General features: G+C 38.1%; 1 protein-coding gene across 3 annotated transcripts; it reads right to left on the minus strand.

Annotated features, from left to right (window-relative positions):
- Window positions 1–5,963: 5,963 nt before the first annotated feature.
- On the minus strand, window positions 5,964–21,491 carry LOC107817901 (uncharacterized). Of its 3 annotated transcripts, none has more exons than XM_016643794.2 (13): window positions 21,355–21,491; window positions 21,043–21,195; window positions 14,529–14,580; window positions 14,055–14,124; window positions 13,541–13,847; window positions 13,295–13,328; window positions 9,456–10,138; window positions 9,186–9,234; window positions 8,994–9,119; window positions 7,854–7,958; window positions 7,650–7,741; window positions 7,407–7,560; window positions 5,964–6,426 (listed from the first exon to the last, which is right to left on the minus strand). In XM_016643794.2, the coding sequence occupies exons 2-13, from the start codon at window positions 21,171–21,173 to the stop codon at window positions 6,169–6,171; spliced, it is 2,061 nt and encodes a 686-aa protein (XP_016499280.2). In that variant the 5' UTR covers window positions 21,174–21,195; window positions 21,355–21,491; the 3' UTR covers window positions 5,964–6,168. The 3 variants fall into 3 exon arrangements, with proteins under 3 accessions (XP_016499280.2, XP_016499282.2, XP_016499281.2); XM_016643796.2 differs by lacking the exon at window positions 21,355–21,491 and adding an exon at window positions 19,904–20,213 and having other exon boundaries at window positions 21,043–21,330; XM_016643795.2 differs by lacking the exon at window positions 21,355–21,491 and having other exon boundaries at window positions 21,043–21,332.
- Between the last annotated feature and the right edge of the window lie 1,522 nt (window positions 21,492–23,013).

Below are 23,013 nucleotides of genomic sequence, written 5' to 3' on the forward strand. Positions count from 1 at the left end.
TTAGCCTCAACAAGTCGTGTTTCAAGCTCCTCGATCTTCTTGGCTTGAACCAACCCCTTTGCTTAACACTTCGAAGTTGAATGTTGGCTGATAATAATTTTGTTAAGATGGTTTCTTTTTCCGCTGCCATGCAGTCGAGGGTCTCCTTCCACCGATTGCATTCAGCTCAAATTTGACCGACTTCTTCTCGAAGTAACCCGATCTTTTTGATTTTTTTCTGCAACTGAGACAATAAAGGATTAACTCCCACGGTCGAGTCAGGCCCATACTTTAACAAAACAAGGCTCACCTGCTTATCGAGCTCGACCCCTTCTTCACGGACCCTAGCCAAATCCGCTTGAAAGTCCTTTATAGCCTCGTCCTTTTGGCTGCAAAGAAGCTGCAGGGCATCTCTCTCACCTGAGACCTTCCGGAGCTCGGCCTCACACTGGCTAAGATCGGCTCGAAACCTACTAATGGCCTGCACAGTAAGAAATACGAGTCAAGTATGGAAAAGAACAAATAAACGAAGTATGGAAGAATCATTACCCGAGTAATGAAACATTGAGCCTCCTCCAATAAAAGAGAAGCATCACCGATATCGGAACCATCGTCGACTCCAGTAAAACAATCCCTGAAGGGATCCCCTGCACCAGAGCCTGCGCCGATATCAGGAGTCTTCAATTCTCGAGCTTCCTTCAGCGCCTCCTCGAAAAAAGCTGGAAGAGAAGGCGAATCACCCATTGTCATAGCCCCGAGAAAATCTCTCGGGATACTCCGATCGAGATTCTGGTCTTCGGGAACGACCCCGACAGGTACAGCCACCATCGGCTCGGGAGCTCTGGCAACCTCGATGGCCTCCGTAGACCGAACTACCAAAGCTGAGGAGCTATTTTCTTCTTCTTCTTCTTCTCTCAGTTGTTGGACCGAGTCAATCGAAAGGGAAATTATTTTTCTCTTCACCCTGCGAGTTTTGGGCTTGGGATCCTCTGACCGAGAGGAAACTTTTCGCTTCTTATCCTCCCCCTGTTTAGGGACCAGGGACTTGTTTCTTTCCTCACCGCTCGAAGGCCTCAAAACGGCATCCCTGGTTACACCTGCACAAGAGGGAATCGGTAACAAATAGAACGCAAAGAATACTTCAAAGGAAACAAGAAGCAACCCTCACCATGGTTCTTGGCCTCCCATCTGCCTTTTGCCAAATCACGCCAAGCGCGCTCGGCGTAAGAGGAGGTCGAGGCTAACTTCCGAACCCAGTCCTCGAGGTCGGGCACCGCTTATGGCATCCAAGGGGCAGCTGAACATCAGGGAAGGAAATCAGAAAAAATCGGAAAAACACCTGAAAAGTAAACAAAAATCACTTACGGTCAAAATTCCATTCCTCAGGGAACGGCATCTTCTCCTCCGGGATGATATCGCGGGTCCTCACTCAAATATAACGACCCATCCAACCTCGATCCTTGTCTTCATCGATGCTCGACATCAATGCCTTCGATGCCCGACGATAAAGTCTGATTAGTCCTCGAAAGATCTGAGGCCGATACAGTCGAATGAGGTGGTTCAGAGAAAAATCCAACCCTCCGGCTTTGATAGAGAAGAAGCGCAATAGGATCACTATATGCCATAAAGAGGGATGAATTTGGCCAAGGGTGACTTGATACCTTTTGCAGAAATCGATAATCACCGGGTCGACGGGTCCCAGTGTGAAGGGATAAGTGTAAACACTTAAAAACCCCACCACGTAAGTGGTAACATCCTCATCAGAAGACGGAATTTGCAGCACGACCTCGAAACCCCAGTTGCAATCTTTTCGGACAGCCTCGAGGTAATCCTCCGTTATAGAGCATGTATACATCGATACGTGTTCACATCGACCCGGAACGGAGGGAAGGTTCTCCACCTTAAAATCGGTTTTTAAAATGCACGGGCCAGGAACATAGTCATGAACCGCCGGCTCCACCGGCGCCTTATCATCAGACGACCGTGAGGAAGAGGCCTTTTCCTTCTGAGGAACAGTTTTGGAAGTTTTCGCCATTGATATGAAAGGAAAGGGTGCAAAGGAAGAAAGGGACATCGCCAAAATTCTGGTATGAACGGCCCCATAGCAGCAAAGTAGAGAGGATAAATAGGAAAATCTGGAAGAAAAGAAGGCGCAAAAATGGTAAAAGTTGTGTGGAAAGACCATTTATAGACTGAGATCTGACGGTTCGGTATCAGTGGTGGACCACCATCTGACACACGTTAAATGCCTCGATAAAACCAAGTCGAAGGGACAGATTACATATGTCGAGATCGGGTTTGATAGAAACGGCGGCATAAATTTTATCGAGCCGCAGGGAAATCATATCATTCCTCGCCACATCCTTTCCGAGAAACGAGGGGACTATCTGTATACGGTCAAAACCGATTCTCAGTCATAAAGGTCGGTCGAGACAATGACGTTTCAATCGAAGGGTATCCGCATGGCGAGCTCGGACGAATTTCGAAGTTGAGACGTCGAGCTTCGAGCTATAAGACCAATCAAGAGCAAAACTCGATACCATTATCGAGCCCGCGTCCGAATCGGACTACGGGGTAACGACGACCGACATAGGCCTCGAATATCGATGCTCCAGGGCAGAGCCGAGTTCGAGCTAAGACTGGGGATTCAATCTAGCACCAAGCTCGAGTCAGTGCCAAGCTCGCAGACAAGAGCCGTTACAATCGCACCAAGGGAGAGAATCTCGGCGAAAATCAAGGGAGAGACAAACCATCATGGGTTCTCCACTATATGTATTATTTTATGTTGTTACAAATAAAGTAGTAACCCCTACTATAAAAGGGGAGATAGACCGCAATAGAAAGAAAAATTGGATTGAGCTGGTTCTTCGAATACTTTTCAGTCTTCCCCCATCTTTTTTTTTATTTTCATAGCAAAAATATTTGTACCATCATTTTGTATCAAAGAACTTTGCATACCCTTAGAACCATATCTAAATTTAACATTATTCGATTTTTCGGGTAAACAAACATATATCTTCAAATCTCTGACCAATCCAAAACTTCAATCATACTTCGTTGTCTCTACAAGAGTATTGGAAGACAAATAAGATTAGTGCAAATACAACTTCTACAATTACACGAAGTATTACTACTAATTGATTCTGGTATTTAGTTTTTGTAGTGTATTGATCATGATCTGTGATTTATTAATTTATTATTCATCTAATGTTGTATAAAAAATGAGATTGTATAACTCCTTCAATAACGTAATAATACCATAGAGAATATAAATCTAGAGGCTACACATGATCATCAAGCACAAACAGATGACCCTAGATAGTCCATATCAATCTTTCATTGATTGTAGTTCATGTCCAAGTATCAATCATCTTAATATTTCACATCCACGTACATAAAATAGTTATCAACAGTGGCGGAGGCAGAATTTTCGCTAAAGGGTTCAAAAAAAAAAATTAAAAGAGATTGTTAGCTATTAGGAATTGAACCAATGACCTCACAAAGGTTTAGAACCTCTTAACCACTAAGCTATGTTTTTAGAATATATCAAGGGGATTCAAAACATAATATACAGATGTAAAAAAAAAATTGTTAAATGTACAGTGTTATTTTTCGCCCTAAATCCGCTCCCTGGTTAGCAATGATAACTGTAATAGTTGATATATCCGGGGCGAAAAAATTCTCGTCAATAAGTAGCCTTAAAGTCATCATATGGAGTTCCATTTTTAGTCACAAAAGTGATCTGAAGTAATATAACTTAGAGAGAGAACCATCAACATGGAGATCAAAATGGCAAAAAAGAATAGAAGTGATTGCAAACAAACTACTAGTTAGTTCTAGATCACATGAGAAACTTGTAAAAAAAAAGAACACGTTGGTTAATTATCCACTCACAATCCCACAAATAGTTTTTCCAATAACTTCAACTGGAAAGAGAAATAATACTTGTTGTCCATCTTGGCCCAACTCCTTGAAATCCCACAAGTAATTTGTTATTGGACGGTAAGTATTACCAGTAAAAGAGTATATAGAATGCGACATATATAACTCTAAACCAAAGCACGTTAATTGAGAACAGGACAAAAATAGTCATTGACATGATCTAATTCATATACATGATCCTAAATCAAAGCATTACTCAGTTTCGAAAAAGAAAACTAATAAATACCTTTAGAGAACTTTGCTTCTTTCTACAGCAACACCACAATTTATATCCAATAGCCAAATCCCATAAACTAAAGATTTCAACATTAAGAAATATAGGAATAAAAAGAAAGCAACACCAAACCATGTTAGGACAATCATCTTTCATTAGCACAGAAATACGTAAATGAAGAGCGCCAAAAGAAACAAAAAAGAAAAGCTTTTGACATGCTTATAGCCAATTATAAGCTGTAATTTTTTGTAAATATATGATAATGGGAATGCAATGAAACATGAAGTTTATTATATAAACTATTTATTGGTTTGGAACTTACGGGAGAGATGTATGCGATTTTATATCTGCAGCAAAAAATAATTATGATGAATAATGTGAAACAATAATCTCTTTTATAGGAATAGTTGGCTTATACCTTTGCTACATGGATTCATGCAATGAATCTAAATCTCACACAAATTGAAAAACCAAATATATAGCGTAGACCAGAGAATAACTGAACCATACATATAGTTGTCCTAAAACAATTAGGCTACTATCCTCTAAACCATGTCATATTTGGTTGTGATAACGATTAAGTCCAAAAAGAATTATACCCAATATCAACTTTATAGCTAGGGTTGGCGTATGTGTAGTTTAAATCGAAAAAGAATTATGGTCTTGGATAATTCACCATTATATCCTTAAATTATGTAAATATTTAAGGGCATAAAAGTATATTTTGGGGATATTTTTGTCGTTCCATATTTAGCGTAAAATATTTGTGCTTTTATAATAATATAGATAGATATAGATATAGGTATAGATAAACTAATTAACGGAAATGTATTAATGGGGATGAAAGAGAAATGAATATGCATTTATAAGAATATAAACTAATTCCTTAATTAGTGGTCTTTCATTAACCATAAGTACTATTAGAATATGCCATAAGTGTAAATGAGTCTATCAATTCTGGAAAACCCAAAGGCTACACTATTTATTTAAATAGTTTTATATATTTGCCCCACAGTGTTAAAATCTCTTTTGGGGAAATGGATACCATTTTCTTTTACATAGAATGATTTTACACAAAAGTAATAGTATATACTATTATATAAGTATTTTTTGAGAAAAGGAAAAAGTTCTTGAATTTATTTACTGATGTTGTGTTAAATATAAAGTTGGTCAAATATAATAGTGGTGGAATTAAGATTAGGAGATGATGGGAGTTGCATATGGTAATAACCTCAGCTAACGAAGGATGAAAATAAATGCTTATGTGGTGCTAGAATAAAGTTATAAAAATGGGGATTAGAGAGAGATTGGGAAATCACCCGTTTTACATCATGTTATATATATTTTCCTTCAAGGATTTATTAGACACGGCTAGAATAATTAAATAATTCTAAGTGTGTTACCTTGTTGATTCCAAACCTGAATAAAGGAGGATGGTTGTGACAGGCTAAAAACTAGTGTAAAACTAGTTAAGTCATGATAAATCCTTATAATACGGAATAAGAAAAGTATGATCTGTGAGGATTCATATTAGCTTACGGCAACCAGTTTTAGACTAAGGCATAGTCGTTGTTTTTCAGAATAACTTAATGAAGAATGATATTCTACACACTATAAAACAAGGTTTGATATATGCAGAAGCCACAAGTAATAAGCTTCTGTCACAATACCAAATTCTACACCTTCCCGAAATGCCCAAAACCTGGGGAAAAATATAAACTCTAAAAGTATTGCTTAAAAGAACCTTTCCAATGTTTTGAAAGCATTTCAACAAGTTTCTGGCAAAATATATCTATGTAAAGCACTTCATTTCTGCTTAGCACAGCCATTGTCAAAGAGAAATATTATACGTATTTAATAGATGAAGGTAATGACTTTTTGAAATAGTATTTCAATTTGAACATTAACTAAAGTTAGACAGCCTGCCAAAAAGATAAAGCCAAAAAATCTGTACAAAAAAGCATTTTAGGCTAGTTTAAGAGAAAACACAAAAGGATGGTATTTACTAAGTTTTAGATTAGTGATGCTAGATTTTAATCTAGTTCTAACTTGATTTGAGGGCAGTTCAGAGCAACACTTAAATCCACAGTTTTTCGTACTAGTGAACCGCCGTTGTATCCATCTATAAGCATCTGCCCAATTTTCGACCTCCATTCCGAGATATCTTTCTCTGTCTTTCTGTCATGGCAAACTCGATCACAGTAGTTGAGCATCGTCCCAAGACCGGTGTTAGGTACCCAACCATATGCCATTAATACTCTTGCTTCTCCTTCACTCAGCTCTTCTCCAACCTGTGTGCAGACGCAATGGAAGCATAAGAATGTTCTATATGATAAGTTCAAATATACAATATGAATAACAACTGATCAGTTGGATTAGAAAAACTAGTTAATGTGAAAGTCACAGCCACATTTAAGTGAATCGGTTTTCAACAAGATGCAAGAGTAAATATCGATGGCAGAGTACAGGTCAGTAAGGTACAGGTACATGAATACTAATTTTGAGAGCCCATTTGAGAACACTTTGACATGCTAAGGCGCTTGCTTTGTGAACATTTTTCATAGACTATAACATTCGTATAAATGTATATAAAGACGTCCAAAAAGATCAACTCATCTCAATGGTGGGTAGGCAGTGAGACTTGAATTCAAGAATTTTGTCTACTTTAACAATCATGTTTAAAGCCTCATGTAAAAGCTTAAACTGTTAGAGATGAGACACTTGACAAATGTAATTTTTTTTTCCTTTTGTTTTGATGAAGAAAAGATGAGACACTTAAGATTATTTATTTTCGTTCTGTAACAAATTTTTAATGGATAACTAACATTAGGTGGTTATAGCTAAATAATATTGACTATTTTATCCAGTAACCAAATGCCAATCATGATTGCTAAAACGATTTAGCAAAAGACTCAGATTAAATCAAGTAACATAATCAAGCCAGACAAGAAGAAAATTTTTGTGGACGAGGAAGTTCAACAATCATCTACTACCCCCACCCCTCTTCACCTAATTACCCCAACCAGAAGGGGAGAAAAATGAAGTGAAGCAAAACAGGATTTCAAATGATAACTCGTCCACAAGAGAAAGCATCAGGAAGCACTACCTGGTGAAGGTAAGTAAAAGTAAACTATTTCTCACTTCAATAAATACCAAAGAAAGTTGATTACTAGGTCACAAATGCAAGCAATTTGATGAAATTCTGCATCAGGAACATACAAATAGAAGCATCATAAGAAAAAAATAATATAGCAGCATCCAAGGTAAATACCGTCAGTGTTCTATTCTCGATTAGGTTGACCCTGCTGCAGCTAGTAAGCTTCATAGCAGTTACCAATCGCCTGATTTGCCAATCAATAGCGGTGGAATCCACCAGTTCAAAGAAGTACGTTGCATAGCCATATTCAGGACGCTCAAGCACAATCCTGCAAATAGGAAAATATAAAAGTTTCTTTTTGGGTCCTGACACATTACGAAGACTCTAGAACCAAAATCTATGCAGCCAACACCAGACCTGTTATGCCTTTCGAAGACAAAAATAAATGATTGGAGATCTCGGCACCAACCCCATTCAACAGGCCACTTTCGGAAATGTAGATACCGTGCCTAAAGTGTAATTTGAAAAAGAAAAAACGGCAATACATATCAGATAATAGTGATATGATGACAATTGATTTTAATATGATAACTAGACCTTTGCATCAATTAATGTCTATACCTGCTCAACAAGTGAAAATAGACAAGCCAAACAATAGCTAGCTTTTTCACCTTTTGTACACTGGAGTGGAGCTAGCTTTAACAATGACTGTCGCTGGGAGAAAAGCTGACCAACAAAGTTAACACAACATATGAGATCAGATGAAGGGATCTGTGCCCTGCCTAAAAAGCTATCACCAGAAAAAAAAAATAAAGCGAAATAAAATAAAACGAAAGAACCAGCAATGGACCATAAGTGTGTATCGCCTGGTTCAAATCTTTTCCAGAATAGCCTATTGTAAATAGTATGAAGGGAATAAAAAAGAGAAACACTTGATCTACTCAAAACTTGTACCACATAAAGGTAAAAGAAATGAAAATTCTACAAAAGAGAGAACAACATTAATTAGTCCCATTTCCTGTTATGTTTCAGCTTTCTTATCATTCAGAATCCTTAAGTCGCCAAATATTTCAAGCTTCCCATCAGGCCTTGATGAACACTTCAACAAATCCGGCTTCTGACATGAGAGGCTTCAGTTCAGAGAAAACAACTACAAATGGTTTACACCTTAAAATTGCTGCTTCACAAGATATCAAAAGGCATCTGGTTCTATCTACATGTCTATTGTTTGAGTCTGTCTAAATACCCTCCTACTTCCTTGCCCAAACTTTACTCTATGACCAGGGTTGTTATCATCTGTCACAACCAGAAACTGCCCCACTTCACCTAACAAGCTGCCTACTACTTTTCTTCCAAGCCTAGTATCATTATAGCAGATTTTTACACTCACCAATGCTCACCAAAGAGACCGTCAAGATACTCAAAATCCAATAGTAGCCTAAAACTTCAGTTTCTTAACCCATTGAATAACTCCACGATTTCAACATTCCAATCGCAACAATATCACTTGTAGATCAATAATCAATTGACAATCATAAGCAGTCATGCCAAGGGATCAGGATACTTTCAGATAGCTAAAATATTTGAGAAAGGATAGACGAAATGGCATGCATAAAAGAAACGATAGCTATGAAACTCAAAAGCCACCCCTAATTCATGGACAAACAGTTAGTAACATTTTCCAGATTATTGAGTGACTAACACCTATTGCATGCTTCAGCAGGTAAGAGGTAACTCCGACACAAACATATATGGTCATACCTTTGATATAACAGCTTCAAGCTCTGAGAAGCTGTCTTCAGAGGTCAAATCATCAAGAGGCTCGTTACTCTCATTTTCTCCGTACAGCTTAATCTCATCAACAGATATGCCTTTTTCTAGTAATACCTGCAAAGATCAATAAAGGCTATGAACCACCTGATTTTGAGCATGGCAATTTGATGGATAAAATACCTGCAAGAGTCCAGGAGCATCTTCCTCCATTGCTACTTCAACTGACTCTCTGCAGTTTGTTGGAGAAAGAAAAGGATAAATTGTGTATAGTAAATGTAAATACATAAACATACATGTGAGCATTTGCCTGTTGAAGTTTTGAGTAACAAAGTATAATTGAAAATGATAAAGAAAAGGGAGGATTGGTGGACATCCATACTAAATGTAGACATATACAAATCAATACATACATATATGAGCATATACAGAGGGCAGAAAAAGGAATTTTACGTGGCCGTTCTCTTTCGTTTCCGTGGCCGACTAACCCTCAGTGGTTTAGCCGGCAATGATGAGATGGGTGTGCAATCAGAGACAGAAGAAACTATTTTCCTTGAGCACTCTGCAACTCTACCTATCTCAAATGAAGGAACCGCTCTCGAAGAGAATAGCTTCATTCGCTCTCGTAACAGCATATGATCCAGTTCATCTCCAGAAGAATCATTGGCAATTCCGATTTCAGTTTTCACCAGAGTGGTGCTACAATGGGGCATAGTACCACTTCCATTCTTTGCAGTGGTTTCAACCATATTGTTATCCACAGGTTCAACCTTGACGTGTACAAGGTCCGATATAGGAGAACTAAATTTGCTCTTCCTATTAAAAGAAGAAAGTTCTAGTCCACGACTTGATTCTTGTTGTTTGGAAAGCGTTCTCCTTCCATTTCCTAGAAGTTCCGTTGCATTTCCAGAGTCAGACAACTGATCTGTCTGACAGTGATGCCCCATCTTAGAAACTTGAGGATCTGTACTAGACAAGCCTCCAACTTCCACACTTGAATGATTAGAAATCCTATGAAGTTCATGAGAACCATTACCAATCACTTTAGTAGGACGACGCTGTCCATTTACTATCCCAGCACTTCGAGGAGTTGTGTCATTCATGAGTACACTGGAAAAGTTGGAAGGTTTATCCTCCTGCACAATATACAGAAATAGGCAACTCCTACAGTTAACTTATTAAAGGAACATAACAAGATTCAAATGGGCAGTAACATAACTGACATTTTTCCCCACTTCTCCTTCCTCCACGGAGAAAGTTGTCCAACAGAAAAGCAGTTAGGTTGGGTAAGAGATTTGTCAATAAGCATTTCCGAAAGGATCAAAGACACAATTCCCGTAGCTTCTTTCCTCCCTCGCCGAATAGCCAGGAGAAATGAAGAGGAAAGAGAAAACTATTTAGGTGATAATGTAAGTTTTTGATGAAGAAGGTGATAATGTAAATTATTTTAAGGGATGCAGCATTTTAATCAAAATAATAATAATAACATAGTAGAACCACATTCCAGACTGGCACATGGATGTAAGATGTTCTGCAACAGACATAGGATCCGACCTGCTGGACTTGAACCAGCAACCAAGAGGGATGCTCCCCTTTCTCTTCCCTGAGCTAAGGTCGATCACATACCAACTTTTACAGCTAAGCATCAACGCAAAATGCCTAGTGGCAAGATGTAAAAACATGCTAACAACAGGGGGAGAAAGAAAATACAGAATAAGATTATTTACTTTGTTGCTTATAATTCTTTGGACGTGGATGTGAGGCTTGACTCACAAGTCATCCCTAAGAGAGAGAGTTTCAAGCACCTAGGGTCAATTATCTAGGGAGATGGGGAGATCGACGGGGATGTCACGCACCGTATCGAGGTGGGATGGATGAAATGGAGGTTAGCGTCTGGAGTCATGTGTGATAATAATGTGCTACTGAAACTCAAAGGTAAGTTCTACAGAGCGGTGGTTAGACTGGCCATGTTGTATGGGGCTGAGTGTTGGCCAGTCAAGATTTCACATATCCAGAAGATGAAAGTAGCAGAAATGAGTATGTTGAGATGGATGTGCGGGCACACTAAGATGGATAAGATTAAGAATGAGGATATTCGGGAAAGGGTGGGCGTGGCTCCCTTGGACGACAAGATGCGGGAAGCGAGGCTTAGATGGTTCGGGCACGTGCGGAGGAGAAGCCTAGATGCCCCGGTTAGGAGGTGTGAGCGGTTGGCTCTGGCAGGTACGAGAAGAGGTAGAGGGCGGCCTAAGAAGTATTGGGGCGAGGTGATAAGGCAGGACATGGCGCGGCTTCAAATTTCCGAGGACTTGGCCCTTGATAGGAAGGTGTGGAGGTCGTGCATTAGGGTTGTAGATTAAGGGGTAGTCGAGCGCTTTTCCTCGTTGTCCCGGCTAGTCTGATAGTGTTTTGTCTAGGACTGCTAGCGGTTTTTGTTGTGTTTCACACTTTTTTTTTGCCTTTCCATTTATTTGCTGTCTTTTACGAAGCTGATACTGCTTTTCTGGTTTATGTTGTTACGTATCTATTGTCTCCGAGCCGAGTATCTCCCGGAAACAACCTCTCTATCCCTCTGGGATAGGGGTAAGGTCTGCGTACACTCTACCCTCCCTAGACCCCACTAATGGGATTCTACTGGGTGTTGTTGTTATTGCTTATAATTCTTGCCAAAAATAAGTAGCCCCAGAAGCTAGGAAAAGAATTTCTTTAAGTAGGCGTTTGGACATAAGAATAGTAAAATTCAAAAAAATTGTGAAAAAAATTTTCAAGTGAAAATGGTATTTGAAATTTCCCGTTTGGACATAAAATTTGGTTGAAGTTTTTTCCAAAAAAATTTCACTTTTTTTCGAAATCAGCGTTTGTTCATAAAATTTCCAATTTTTACTTGAAGATGAATTTTGAAAATTTTTTAAAAACTCCAAAAAGCTGTTTTTCAAAATTTTCACTCAAATCACTCACAAAAATTCAAAAACAACCCAAACTGAAATTTATGTCCAAACACAACTCTAAATTTCAAATACCATTTTCACTTGAAAATATTTTTAACCATTTTTTCGAATTTTACAATTCTTATGTCCAAACGACTACTTAGAGTGGTGTTTGGACATAAATTTCAGTTTGGGTTGTTTTTGAAGTTTTGTGAGTGATTTGAGTGAAAATTTTGAAAAACAGTTTTTTGCAGTTTTTCAAATTTTCGATAATTTCCAAAATGCATCTTCAAGTGAAAATTGAAAACTTTATGAACAAACGTTGATTTCGAAAAAAAGTGAATTTTTTTGGGAAAAATCTTCCATCAAATTTTATGTCCAAACGGGCTCTAAGTATCCAAATATTGTAGCACGTAGTTTGCAAAACCCATCAAAATGGTTGCAGAGCACAAATAACTAGCCACACGAATTGTCAAGGCAACTAACCCAAATGTGACGCACAAATACTTCGCTTTAGCACAAGAATTTCGCATTCTCGTGTTGAAAATACATTCTGGTTGAAGAATAATTAGAGAATACTTTAAGGGTAAAGGAATTGCATTTAACGAATTTTTAACTCAAAATTAACAAGGTCACACGAGAACCCTAATCATGCAAATGTAGAATAACTATGCATTATAAAGCAAGCCTTAAAAAGATGGCAAAACAGTAGCATAATCACCAAAATCAAGTCCTAAGTTTGCGAGTAATACATTTCAAATGGGTAGAAAAAGGAGGACGGAAGATTGACATACCTATTTGATATCAGATGACCACAAACTTAAGGGCAAGTTTTTCTTCCAACCAAATAGAACCAAAAGAGGATCAGACTTTAAAGGACGGACAAAGAATGTAATCACTTGGCAGTGCCAATACTCAATCTAATCATATGATTTGCTTATTTTCTATCTTCATGAAAGCATTAACAAGTAACCAAAATAAGCAATAACCTGTCACCGCAGATGCTTAACATCCAACAGATTAACACCAAGATGGACAGGAAAAGTATCTGATACGTTCTCATCCTTCAAACTCTTTGGCCCCACTATTATTTTCTCATGATCCAACATCAAATATAAATCGACGTGTTTCAGAGTTCAGACTGGGTACAACCCATGGCGTTTTCTTATTCCAATCACCAAATCGACGTGTTGAGAATCCCTTCAAGCAAAGGGATCTAAGCTAAGAGAGATACAATGGATGTAACTTAATAATATTTCTCATTTCCATGAAGTGTCTTTCTTTCATTCCACAAGTTGTACAACTACTGCATCAAATAAAATGTCATACAACCTAAATCATGAAGAGATAGTTATAGGCAATTACCTCTAAAATTGACGTCTTTGGGCATAGCTCTTTCCTGTAATTCAAGCAAGAAGCATGAGATCCAATGCTCTCTAAAACATTACAGATTTCAAAGATATATAATAAGTTGACAAAGTAGTTAATAGAAATTTTAGAATTTTATTATTTGGAAAAAGCTTGACAGGTACATTGGACATGGATTATCAAGTTTTAAGAACACAGGCACCTCATCTAAAAAGGAAAAAATTATGCAGGTAAAAATAGCACCTTGACTGCAGAATTCTCTGCCTATCTTTCAGCACAACAAAATCAAGATCATCCAAAAGGTCATCAGGTTTCTTGCTATTGATTTCTTTCCCATCAGCAGTAGATGAAACATTGACAAGGTCACTGGATGAGTTCACTGTGCTATTCTCAGCACACTCAACCTTCACATTGATGGGAAACAGTGGTGATAATGACAGTTGAAGTGGAGTACTTTCAACAGTATCAACTTTTTCTGCAGAAAGATTCATATGATTCTGAAGTGTGTTCATCTTTGCTCCAGTTTGTAGGAAACATTGCTGCACATGACCTAAACACATGCAAATTCAAGAGTGTGAGCAAACAATTTTACTCCATAAAAATCAAACTTGAACATTTTAGTATCTTATTAGAGTACTGAACTCTTTGACCAATATGTCCCAAAATTTGAGGCCTTAGGACACAATTAACACAAGCACACTAAACAAAATCTGAATTTTAAACTTCAATCCAGCACACCTATCATGAGAAACTTTACCAGTAATATTTTGTTGCAGCACCAAGCTCTGTAGCTTCTCTTGTTGAACCGAATAAGCCAAATGTAGATTCTGCATAAGATTTTTCACTTCAGTCAACATGCAACCAAACGGAATACAAGGTAAAATAAACCCCAAATTTAAGCATATGTGATTATAATGCAAGAAGACCTCAGTTTTGCCTGCTTTTCCCGCTAGAGAAGAAAACAAAAAGTATGTTCGGATATCCAGCAAGTTATTAACAGTTAAACAGCCATAAGTTCACAGAAGCAAAAATCACTACTTTAGGACAGCACAGTGAAGGTTGATACTTCAAGAGAAAAAGAAAAGGCTGAATAAGTTATTAAGAAGCCTTTAATCAATTATTCAGCCTTTCTTTCTTTTAGTAAGTGTAATTGATTACTCAACATCCATACACCATGACTGAGTAAAACCAAGCTATCTGTCAGGCTCCAAGAGGAATTATCATTTAATACCTGCGAATCACACTGTTCATCTTCCTTTTTCACGAAGGTATCAATTGAAGACCTGCACATGTTACCATTTTCCAGAAATTTTGTAAGGATGACTAAATGGAAAGACTTTTCTGTTATGCTAAAGTGAAAAAGTTTTAAACATATTCCCAGCTAATGAAGGAAAGCAACAAGAGGTACCATCAAACTAAAACAACCAAAGCAATCGTGGCAAAAACAAATAATTATGTGCATATTCTACATTGATATATGTCTGGACTTTGGTCAATTTACCGTCAATTGGGAGAACATTGCCACATGCTTGCATATATCTATAAAATAGTTTCTACTTGGTTTTTCTAGATGAATGAGATTTTACATTGGACTAGTTCAGTGACCAAGCAGAACACACTAGTGGGAATCTACTTCTTTTACTCTTTAGCTAGCTTTTCAAAAGTTTTATTTTGTCTTCGGCACTTTGTTACTTCCTGTATCCATCAAAAATAAATTTCTTCACTAGAGCCTCGACAGCCCACTTCACTCCTGGCTGATTAATTATTGTGTCTTCCTATACTGGACAAACCATCAAATTCTAACCTGCCCTTACTTTCTTGATCTAGTCTTGACACTTGAGCAATAAAAGAAAAAGAAACCATAGCACAATGAACAGTAACATATCCAATTATTATAAATAACAAAGAGATGCGGTTAAAATCGTGGAGTAAGCAAAAGGCACGGCACGCAATATTGTGTTTTCTTTTTCTTTTTCTTTTTCCAAAACCATGAACATAACACAATAAAACAGCTAAAAATATCTTCATCTTTTCTCAATCAAAATTTTATCTTTTCATTAGTATCTCTTCTTTGTATGCTACAAATGTTTTTTTTCAAACTGTGAATTAAATACCAAAAACCGCTGTAAAAGTTCTGTGAGAAGGCACGGGAGAAAATATGTTATTAATATTGGATGTTCAATACAATACAAGAGGTCCTTATTTATAGCTATACTATACAAGGACATACTACTCCTATTCCAATGTGGGACAACACTACACTATATACATACCTGTAAACTAACACTCCCCCTCAAGCCGGTACATACAAATCATATGTACCGAGCTTGTTACATATATAACCAATACGAGGACCAGTGAGAAATCATTCGACCTCACAAACTTTGTAGCAATCGACGAAATGACAATCAATCTCAATGTGTTTAGTTCTCTCATGGAACACCAGATTTGATGCAATATGAAGGGCAGCTTGATTATCGCACACAAGTTCCATCCGACTGATTTCACCAAATTTCAACTCCTTGAGCAATTGTTTGGTCCAGACTAGCTCACATGTTGCCATAGCCATTGCTCGATATTCTGCTTCTGCAGTAGACCGAGCAACTACATTATGTTTCTTGCTCTTCCAGGACACCAAATTGCCTCCTACTAAAACACAATATCCAGACGTAGAACGTCTATCAGAAGGTGATCCTGCCCAATCAGCATATGAGTATCCAACGATCTGCTCATGACCTCGATCCTCAAACGGTAACCCTTTACCTGGAGCTAATTTTATATACTGAATAATGCGGACAACTGCATCCCAACGACTATCACAGGGAGAATTCATAAACTGACTTACAACACTCACAGGATAAGAAATGTCGGGTCTAGTCACTGTGAGATAATTTAATTTTCCAACCAGCCGCCTATAGCTTGCAGGATCGCTAAGTGGTTCCCCTTGTCCTGGCAGAAGATTAGAATTCGGATCCATCGGAGTGTCAACAGGTCTGCAACCTATCATCCATGTCTCCTCAAGAATGTCTAAAGCATATTTTCTTTGAGAAATAACAATACCTGAGCTAGACTGGGCAACCTCAATACCTAGAAAGTACTTCAATCAGCCTAGATCCTTAGTTTGGAAGTGCTGGAAGAGATGCTGCTTCAGATTGGTAATACCATCCTGATCATTGCCAGTAATAACAATATCATCAGCATAGACTACCAGATAAATACAGAGACTTGAAGCAGAGTGCCGATAAAACACAGAGTGATCAGCTTCACTACGAGTCATGCCAAACTCCTGGATAACCGTGCTGAACTTACTAAACCAGGCTCGAGAAGACTGCTTTAGACCATAAAGTGACTGACGCAAGCGACATACAAGGCCACGAGACTCCCCCTGAGCAACAAAACCAGGTGGTTGCTCCATATAAATCTCATCCTCAAGATCACCGTGAAGAAAGGCATTCTTAATGTCCAGCTGATAGAGGGGCCAATGACGAACCGCAGCCATGGATAGAAAAAGGCGGACTGAAGCCACTTTAGCCACGGGAGAGAATGTATCACTGTAATCGAGCCCAAATAGCTGAGTATATCCTTTGGCAATAAGACGGGCCTTAAGTCGATCAATCTGGCCATCGGGACCAATTTTGACTGCATAAACCCAACGACAACCAACAATAGATTTACCTGAGGAAAGAGGAACAAGCTCCCAAGTACCACTTGTATGTAAAGCAGACATCTCGTCACTCATAGCTTGTCGCCATCCTGAATGAGACAACGCTTCACCTGTAGACTTAGGGATGAAAACCGAGGACAAAGAAGATATAAAAGCATAATGGGGAGATGACAGACGATGATAACTCAAACCGACATAATGAGGATTAGGGTTAAGTGTGGTCTGTATACCTTTGCGAAGTGCAAGTACTAGGAGCAGGGTCCGCAGCAGGAGCGGGGTCAGGTGCAGGACGAGAACCAGTTGGGCCTGGTGTAGGGCGCGAACGACGATGATAAGTCAAGAATGGTGTTCCTATGGCTGGGGAACTAGGAGGAACAACACTAGACTCCTCAACGGTTGGTATGGATGAAACCACTGTGGTCGAAGGTGGGGGACGAGCTATAGTAAACTCCTCAAAGGTCGGTATAGGTAAGACCTCAGATATATCATGGTGGTCAGCAGAAGTAAAGAAAGGTTTAGACTCAAAAAGTGTGACGTCAGCTGAAATAAGGTACCTACGAAGATCTGGAGAATAACAACGATATCCCTTCTGAACACGAGAATAACCAAGGAAGACACACTTGAGAGCACGGGGAGCTAACTTATCTTTCCCAGGGGCTAAGTTATGAACAAAACATGTGCTCCCAAAAACACGGGGTGGAAGAAAGTATAAGGGTGACTGGGGAAACAATACTGAATGCGGAATCTGATCCTTGATGGGAGATGAAGGCATTCGATTAATCAAATAACAAGTTGTGAGAACTGCATCGCCCCAAAAACGCAACGGAACACGAGATTCAATTAGAAGTGTGCGAGCAGTCTCAATAAGGTGCCTATTCTTTCTCTCAGCAACCCCATTTTGCTAAGGGGTATAAGGACAAGATGTCTGATGAATAATCCCTTGAGAAGTCATAAACTGCTGAAACTGAGAAGATAAATATTCTAAAGCATTATCACTGCGAAAAATGCGAATAGAAACACCAAATTAGTTTTTTGATTGCAGCACAAAAACTCTGGAATATAGAAAATAACTCAGAACGATCTTTCATTAAGAAAAGCCAAGTACATCTTGAATAATCATAACAAAATAACGAAATCCCAAGGTTGAACTGACTCTACTGGGACCCCATATATCAGAATGAACTAAGGAGAAGACACACTCTGCATGACTCTCAACACTACGCGAAAAGGAGGCTCGGGTATGTTTCCCAAGCTGACACGACTCACAATCTAATGTAGACAAACTAGATAAACTAGGCACCATCTTCTGAAGTTTGGATAAACTCGGATGTCCTAAACGTCTGTAGATTAGATCTGGAGGATCTGTAACTAGACATGTTGTGGAAGGATTGAGTGAGTTAAGATAGTAAAAACCTTCTGATTCACGTCCTGTACCAATTGTCTGTCCCGTACTGCGGTCCTGCATAATAAAAGAATCGTCAATAAAATATATACCACAATGGAGGGCACGAGTCAAACGACTAACAGATGCAAGACTAAAAGGACAGCCAGGGACATAAAGAACGGAATCTAGGGTGATAGAAGACAAGGGACTAGCTTGTCCAACTCCTTTTGCCTTAGTTTGGCATCCATTGGCGAAAGTAATAGTGGGAAGAGACTTTAAATATACAATATTTGACAAAAGTGATATATTACCAGAGATGTGATCAGAAGCGCCAGAGTCCATGACCCATGGGCCAAGAGTGCTAGACTGGGAAACACAAGCAAAAGAATTACCAGTAACAGAAGTATCAGTCTGAGCAACTGAGGCTACTTGTGGAGATGTCTGCTTACTTGCTCGATACTGAAGGAGCTCATTATATTCTTCTTTAGATAAAGAAAATCCTTGGTTACCTGGAGTCTCGGTCTGAGCAATGTAAGCATTTTTGGGTGGACGACCATGTAAGGAATAGCACATTTCACGAGTGTGTCCAAGTTTGTGACAATAAGAACACTTGGGTCTAGATCTTCCAAAACGACCTCCTCCTCGTCTATGCTCCATAGTTTGAGATGCCCGAACATCCACTGTCTGGGATGCAAGAACAGAGGAATCAAGTATCTGTGATGAGATCACTGGGTGACTTGGTGCTGCAGCAAGGCGGAGTAATCGAGAGAATAATTCATCACCTGTCGGGACAGTTGGACTAGCCAAAATCTGGTCGCGTACTGAATTAAGATCATTAGGAAGTCCAGCGAAGGTAAGAACGAGAAACATCTTTTGTCGCTGCTCTTGTTGTTTTTCAACACTAGCAGAAACTGGCATCAACTTCTCAAATTACTCCATGACTGCCTGTACTTGACCCAAGTAAGTAGACATATCTAATTCCTGTTTCTTTAAGTTTGTCATCCGCGATATCACATCATAGAAGCGATATATGTCATTAGTGTATAAGGTGCGTGCCTTTGCCCAAACCAAATAACATGTTTGGAATGGACGAAACAAGGGCATCAACTTGGAATCAATAGATCGCCTGCTACATAACAGAGCATCAATATTTGCCCAAAGTGCTATTGCTTTTTCATCTCCTTCGCTAGACTGTTTGATTAGATGATCTTCAAACACCTTGGCCTCTACACCACAGCTCGACAGATGAAGCCCAAGCTAAGTAGTTTGAACCTCCCATTAAAGGTTCCGAGGTAATAATAGCACTAGAGCTTCCAGAACTCATGTTTCTAGACCCAAAAGCATCAAATCCCAAAGACATTGTTGCAAATTATTACCAAATAAGAGAAAGAATCAACTGTAATCCACTGAAACAAAGTAAGGAAACACAGAAACAGAATAATGAAATATTGTAGCTGCCGGAATCTTACTGTAGCTGTCGGAATAGTACTGTAGTTGCCGGAAAAAACTCAAAGTGGTCGGAATGAAATGAAAACAGTAGGGGTAGGATCAGAATTACCAGGCGACCCAACTGTTCCGAAGGAAGTTTTTCAAAAAATGGCCGGAAGTGGTCGTACGCGCCGGCGCGTGAGCTTCTGGTGGCGCGTGTAGGCGCGTGAGTAGGTTGCTGCCGGAGATTTTCACTGGGGTTTGGTCGCCGGACAGTGACGATTCTTGTGGTAGTGTTGGATTTTGCACAATACTGATAGAGACGAAGCAGACGCAAAACAGCCTTAAAAAAGAGTCGTCGGAAAAAGGCTTCCGCTGACTGATTTCTCTTCCCAGAATCGCTGGAATTTATGCACAGCGATAAATCTCTCACAATTGCTCTAAGGCACGGAAGAAAAAATGTTATTAATATTGGATGTTCAATACAATACAAGAGGTCCTTATTTATAGCTATACTGTACAAGGACATACTACTCTTATTCCAATGTGGCACAAGACTACTATATACATAGTAGTAAACTAACAAGTTCCAATCGTTTTCATAAAATTTCACCTTTTGCAGCAATATCTTTTTTTTTTCTTTTTCATTTACTTTTACTTCCAAAACTCTCAACTAAACACAATTAAACAGATATAAAAAATCATCTTTTTCAATAATACTTTTTTTCTCTTTAATTTCGAAAACTGTGAACTAAACACTGTAAACCAGCTACAAAAAAAAATCTATTTCATCAAAGTTGCTTTACATATTGCAAATTCTATGCAAAAAGATAAGTTAACAAAAAATCAATTAAACATCACGGTTATAAAGAAAATAGTCCTTTTTAGACAGAATGGATAGAGTTACCCGGTACTCGCCGGTAGATAGCCGTGGAATTAGTCTAGCCGAACACCATGGTTATAAAAAATAAAAAATAATTGAACAACATAAAGATTCATCTACTTTTTATCAAAATTTCATCGTTTGCACACAAAAAAATCTCTTTATTCTCGAAACCTGTGAACTAATCACTGTAAACCAGATACACAAAACTTATCTATTTCATCAAATTTGCTTTCCAAATACCAAAAGTGTAAGCACAAACATAAGAATTTAACTAAACACAGTAAACCAATAAAACTTTTTCTTTCCTTTAATTTCCAAAACTGTGAACTAAACCAGCTAAAAAAATCTTCTATTTGCTTTCAAAATAAGAAAACAAAACTCACTGCACCACATTGGAAGATTCCAGAAGACGCTTGCTGGCTAAAAGTAACTTCAATCGCTGTTTCAACGGAAGCCGTTCAAACTCCTCCTCCGTTTTAACGGCTGCATCCATTGAAAAGCACAACTCGGCCATTTCTCACACAAATTCCATGCCACTTTTTGAGAACATGAACATTAAAAATCAAAAAGAAGAAAGTAAGAACAAAAATTGATTTTTTTCTAGGGCTTTGAATGAACAAATGATTTTTTACATAGATATAACGATAAATACACAGAAAAAATGTGAAAGTGAGAGAAGAAGATCGTACTCGTACCTTTTAGAGGTGTTTTTGCGTGAAGAATCTTTTTGTTTCCGAAAGGTGAAGATGAAAGTTTTGCTCGAGCTATTTGGCGCGATTTCCTAATTTGGGCTTTGGCGGATCGGGAAGATTTGGGCCTTTTGTCATGGGCCGTCAGATGAGATAATACTAAATATTTCACGGACAGCCTATTTGGTCCTCTCATTTAATTTATAGTCCGTTTTCCAAAATGTTTAAGCAGGCAAACTTCAGACTCCACATTTCTTCTTTTCTTCTAATTACTATGCGGGGTACCCACATATGTAATGATATTTTGCTCTCAGTGTTTTAGTAATTGCATTGTATATTTCGTAAATTTTTATTTATTTTTAGGCTAATTTCTGGCTTAAAATGAATAAATTAAATGGAGGTATATGAGTGAAATAAAATGGATGAATAAATTACTTTCGGGCTAAAAAATAAATAAAATTTATGTATCGTGAATAAAATGGATGAAGTATCTTGAGTGAAATGAAATGGAGGTATAGACTTTTTAAATTTCATAAGCGGATTTTGATTTTGTCAACATCAGTCTCGAGGATCTGAAGTTGATTCTAAAACGACTAAACCTACAAAGAATTATGAACCTTCAGAAATGAGTTAATACTGATCCTCAAGTCGGCTATTTGTGCACTTCCCTCAAGATAGTATTGCATAGGTGAAATACACAAATAACCTTCAAAGTGGATAGTCTTGATTTTTGGTCCTTGCTTGTTCCACGAGCATAACTCAAGTTTAACAAGTGTTGCTCCTTGTTTGTCGGGAAACAGTTTTAACTTTTGACCTTTAAATTTTGTCCATAGGACAAATGGAGAGTAAAAGATTAAAGATCACCCCAAAAGTATTATATTTCTGCAATTTTTTGGTATTGCGATGGGGACTGAGAGAGTTTTTGGCCCTTTTATGGGCTATTGGGGAGAATGTGGTTCTTTAGTCCTAAGGGGAAGTATTGGGTCCAAATCATGAGCAATCAAAAACGAAGCGTTACACCGTAGAAATGACACTAAGTAGCCACTCTAAATGGCTGTTATTTAGTAATTTAGCCAGTACGTCCAGAACTTCTGTTTTTCAATTCAAATTTTCAGGACAAAAATGTTTTGAGTTGTCCTGAAGTTAAGAACTTTAGTTTAAAATTTCATAACAAAATAAGTAATGGCTAATCTCTAAATAGCATCCCTAAGAATGGTTATCTGTGCACTTGCCCTAGGTGAAACCCGTGTTTTACCTAGTCTCAAACTTGTATTTTTTTGTTCTATCACATGTAATTTAGGAATTTACATTTGAGAATTACAGTAAAGCTTGATACTTTTGGGTGTACTACATGGGATGTTGGAACAATAAATATAAAAAAAAAAGGATAGGCGAGTGAGAGACTTAAAGTTACTTTTAGTTCTTCCATTCTCGATCAATAGGTTAAGAGTTCTAGTCACCCAAAAGGCAAATATAGGTATCAACTTGTTATAAGAAGTCTCAAAACTATTAATTTTATTTGATTGCTTCATCAAAATTTTGTAACTTATTTTACCAAAAATAAGATATACAAGGCGAATCAAAGTATTTGTAATGAGTAAATGACGTTGTATGGCCATCCAAATATTTTAATAGCCCATATTTTTATTTTTGACCCGAAATGGC

The sequence above is a fragment of the Nicotiana tabacum genome, chromosome 11 (genome assembly GCF_000715075.1).
Source record: "Nicotiana tabacum cultivar K326 chromosome 11, ASM71507v2, whole genome shotgun sequence".
Lineage (NCBI taxonomy): Eukaryota > Viridiplantae > Streptophyta > Magnoliopsida > Solanales > Solanaceae > Nicotiana > Nicotiana tabacum.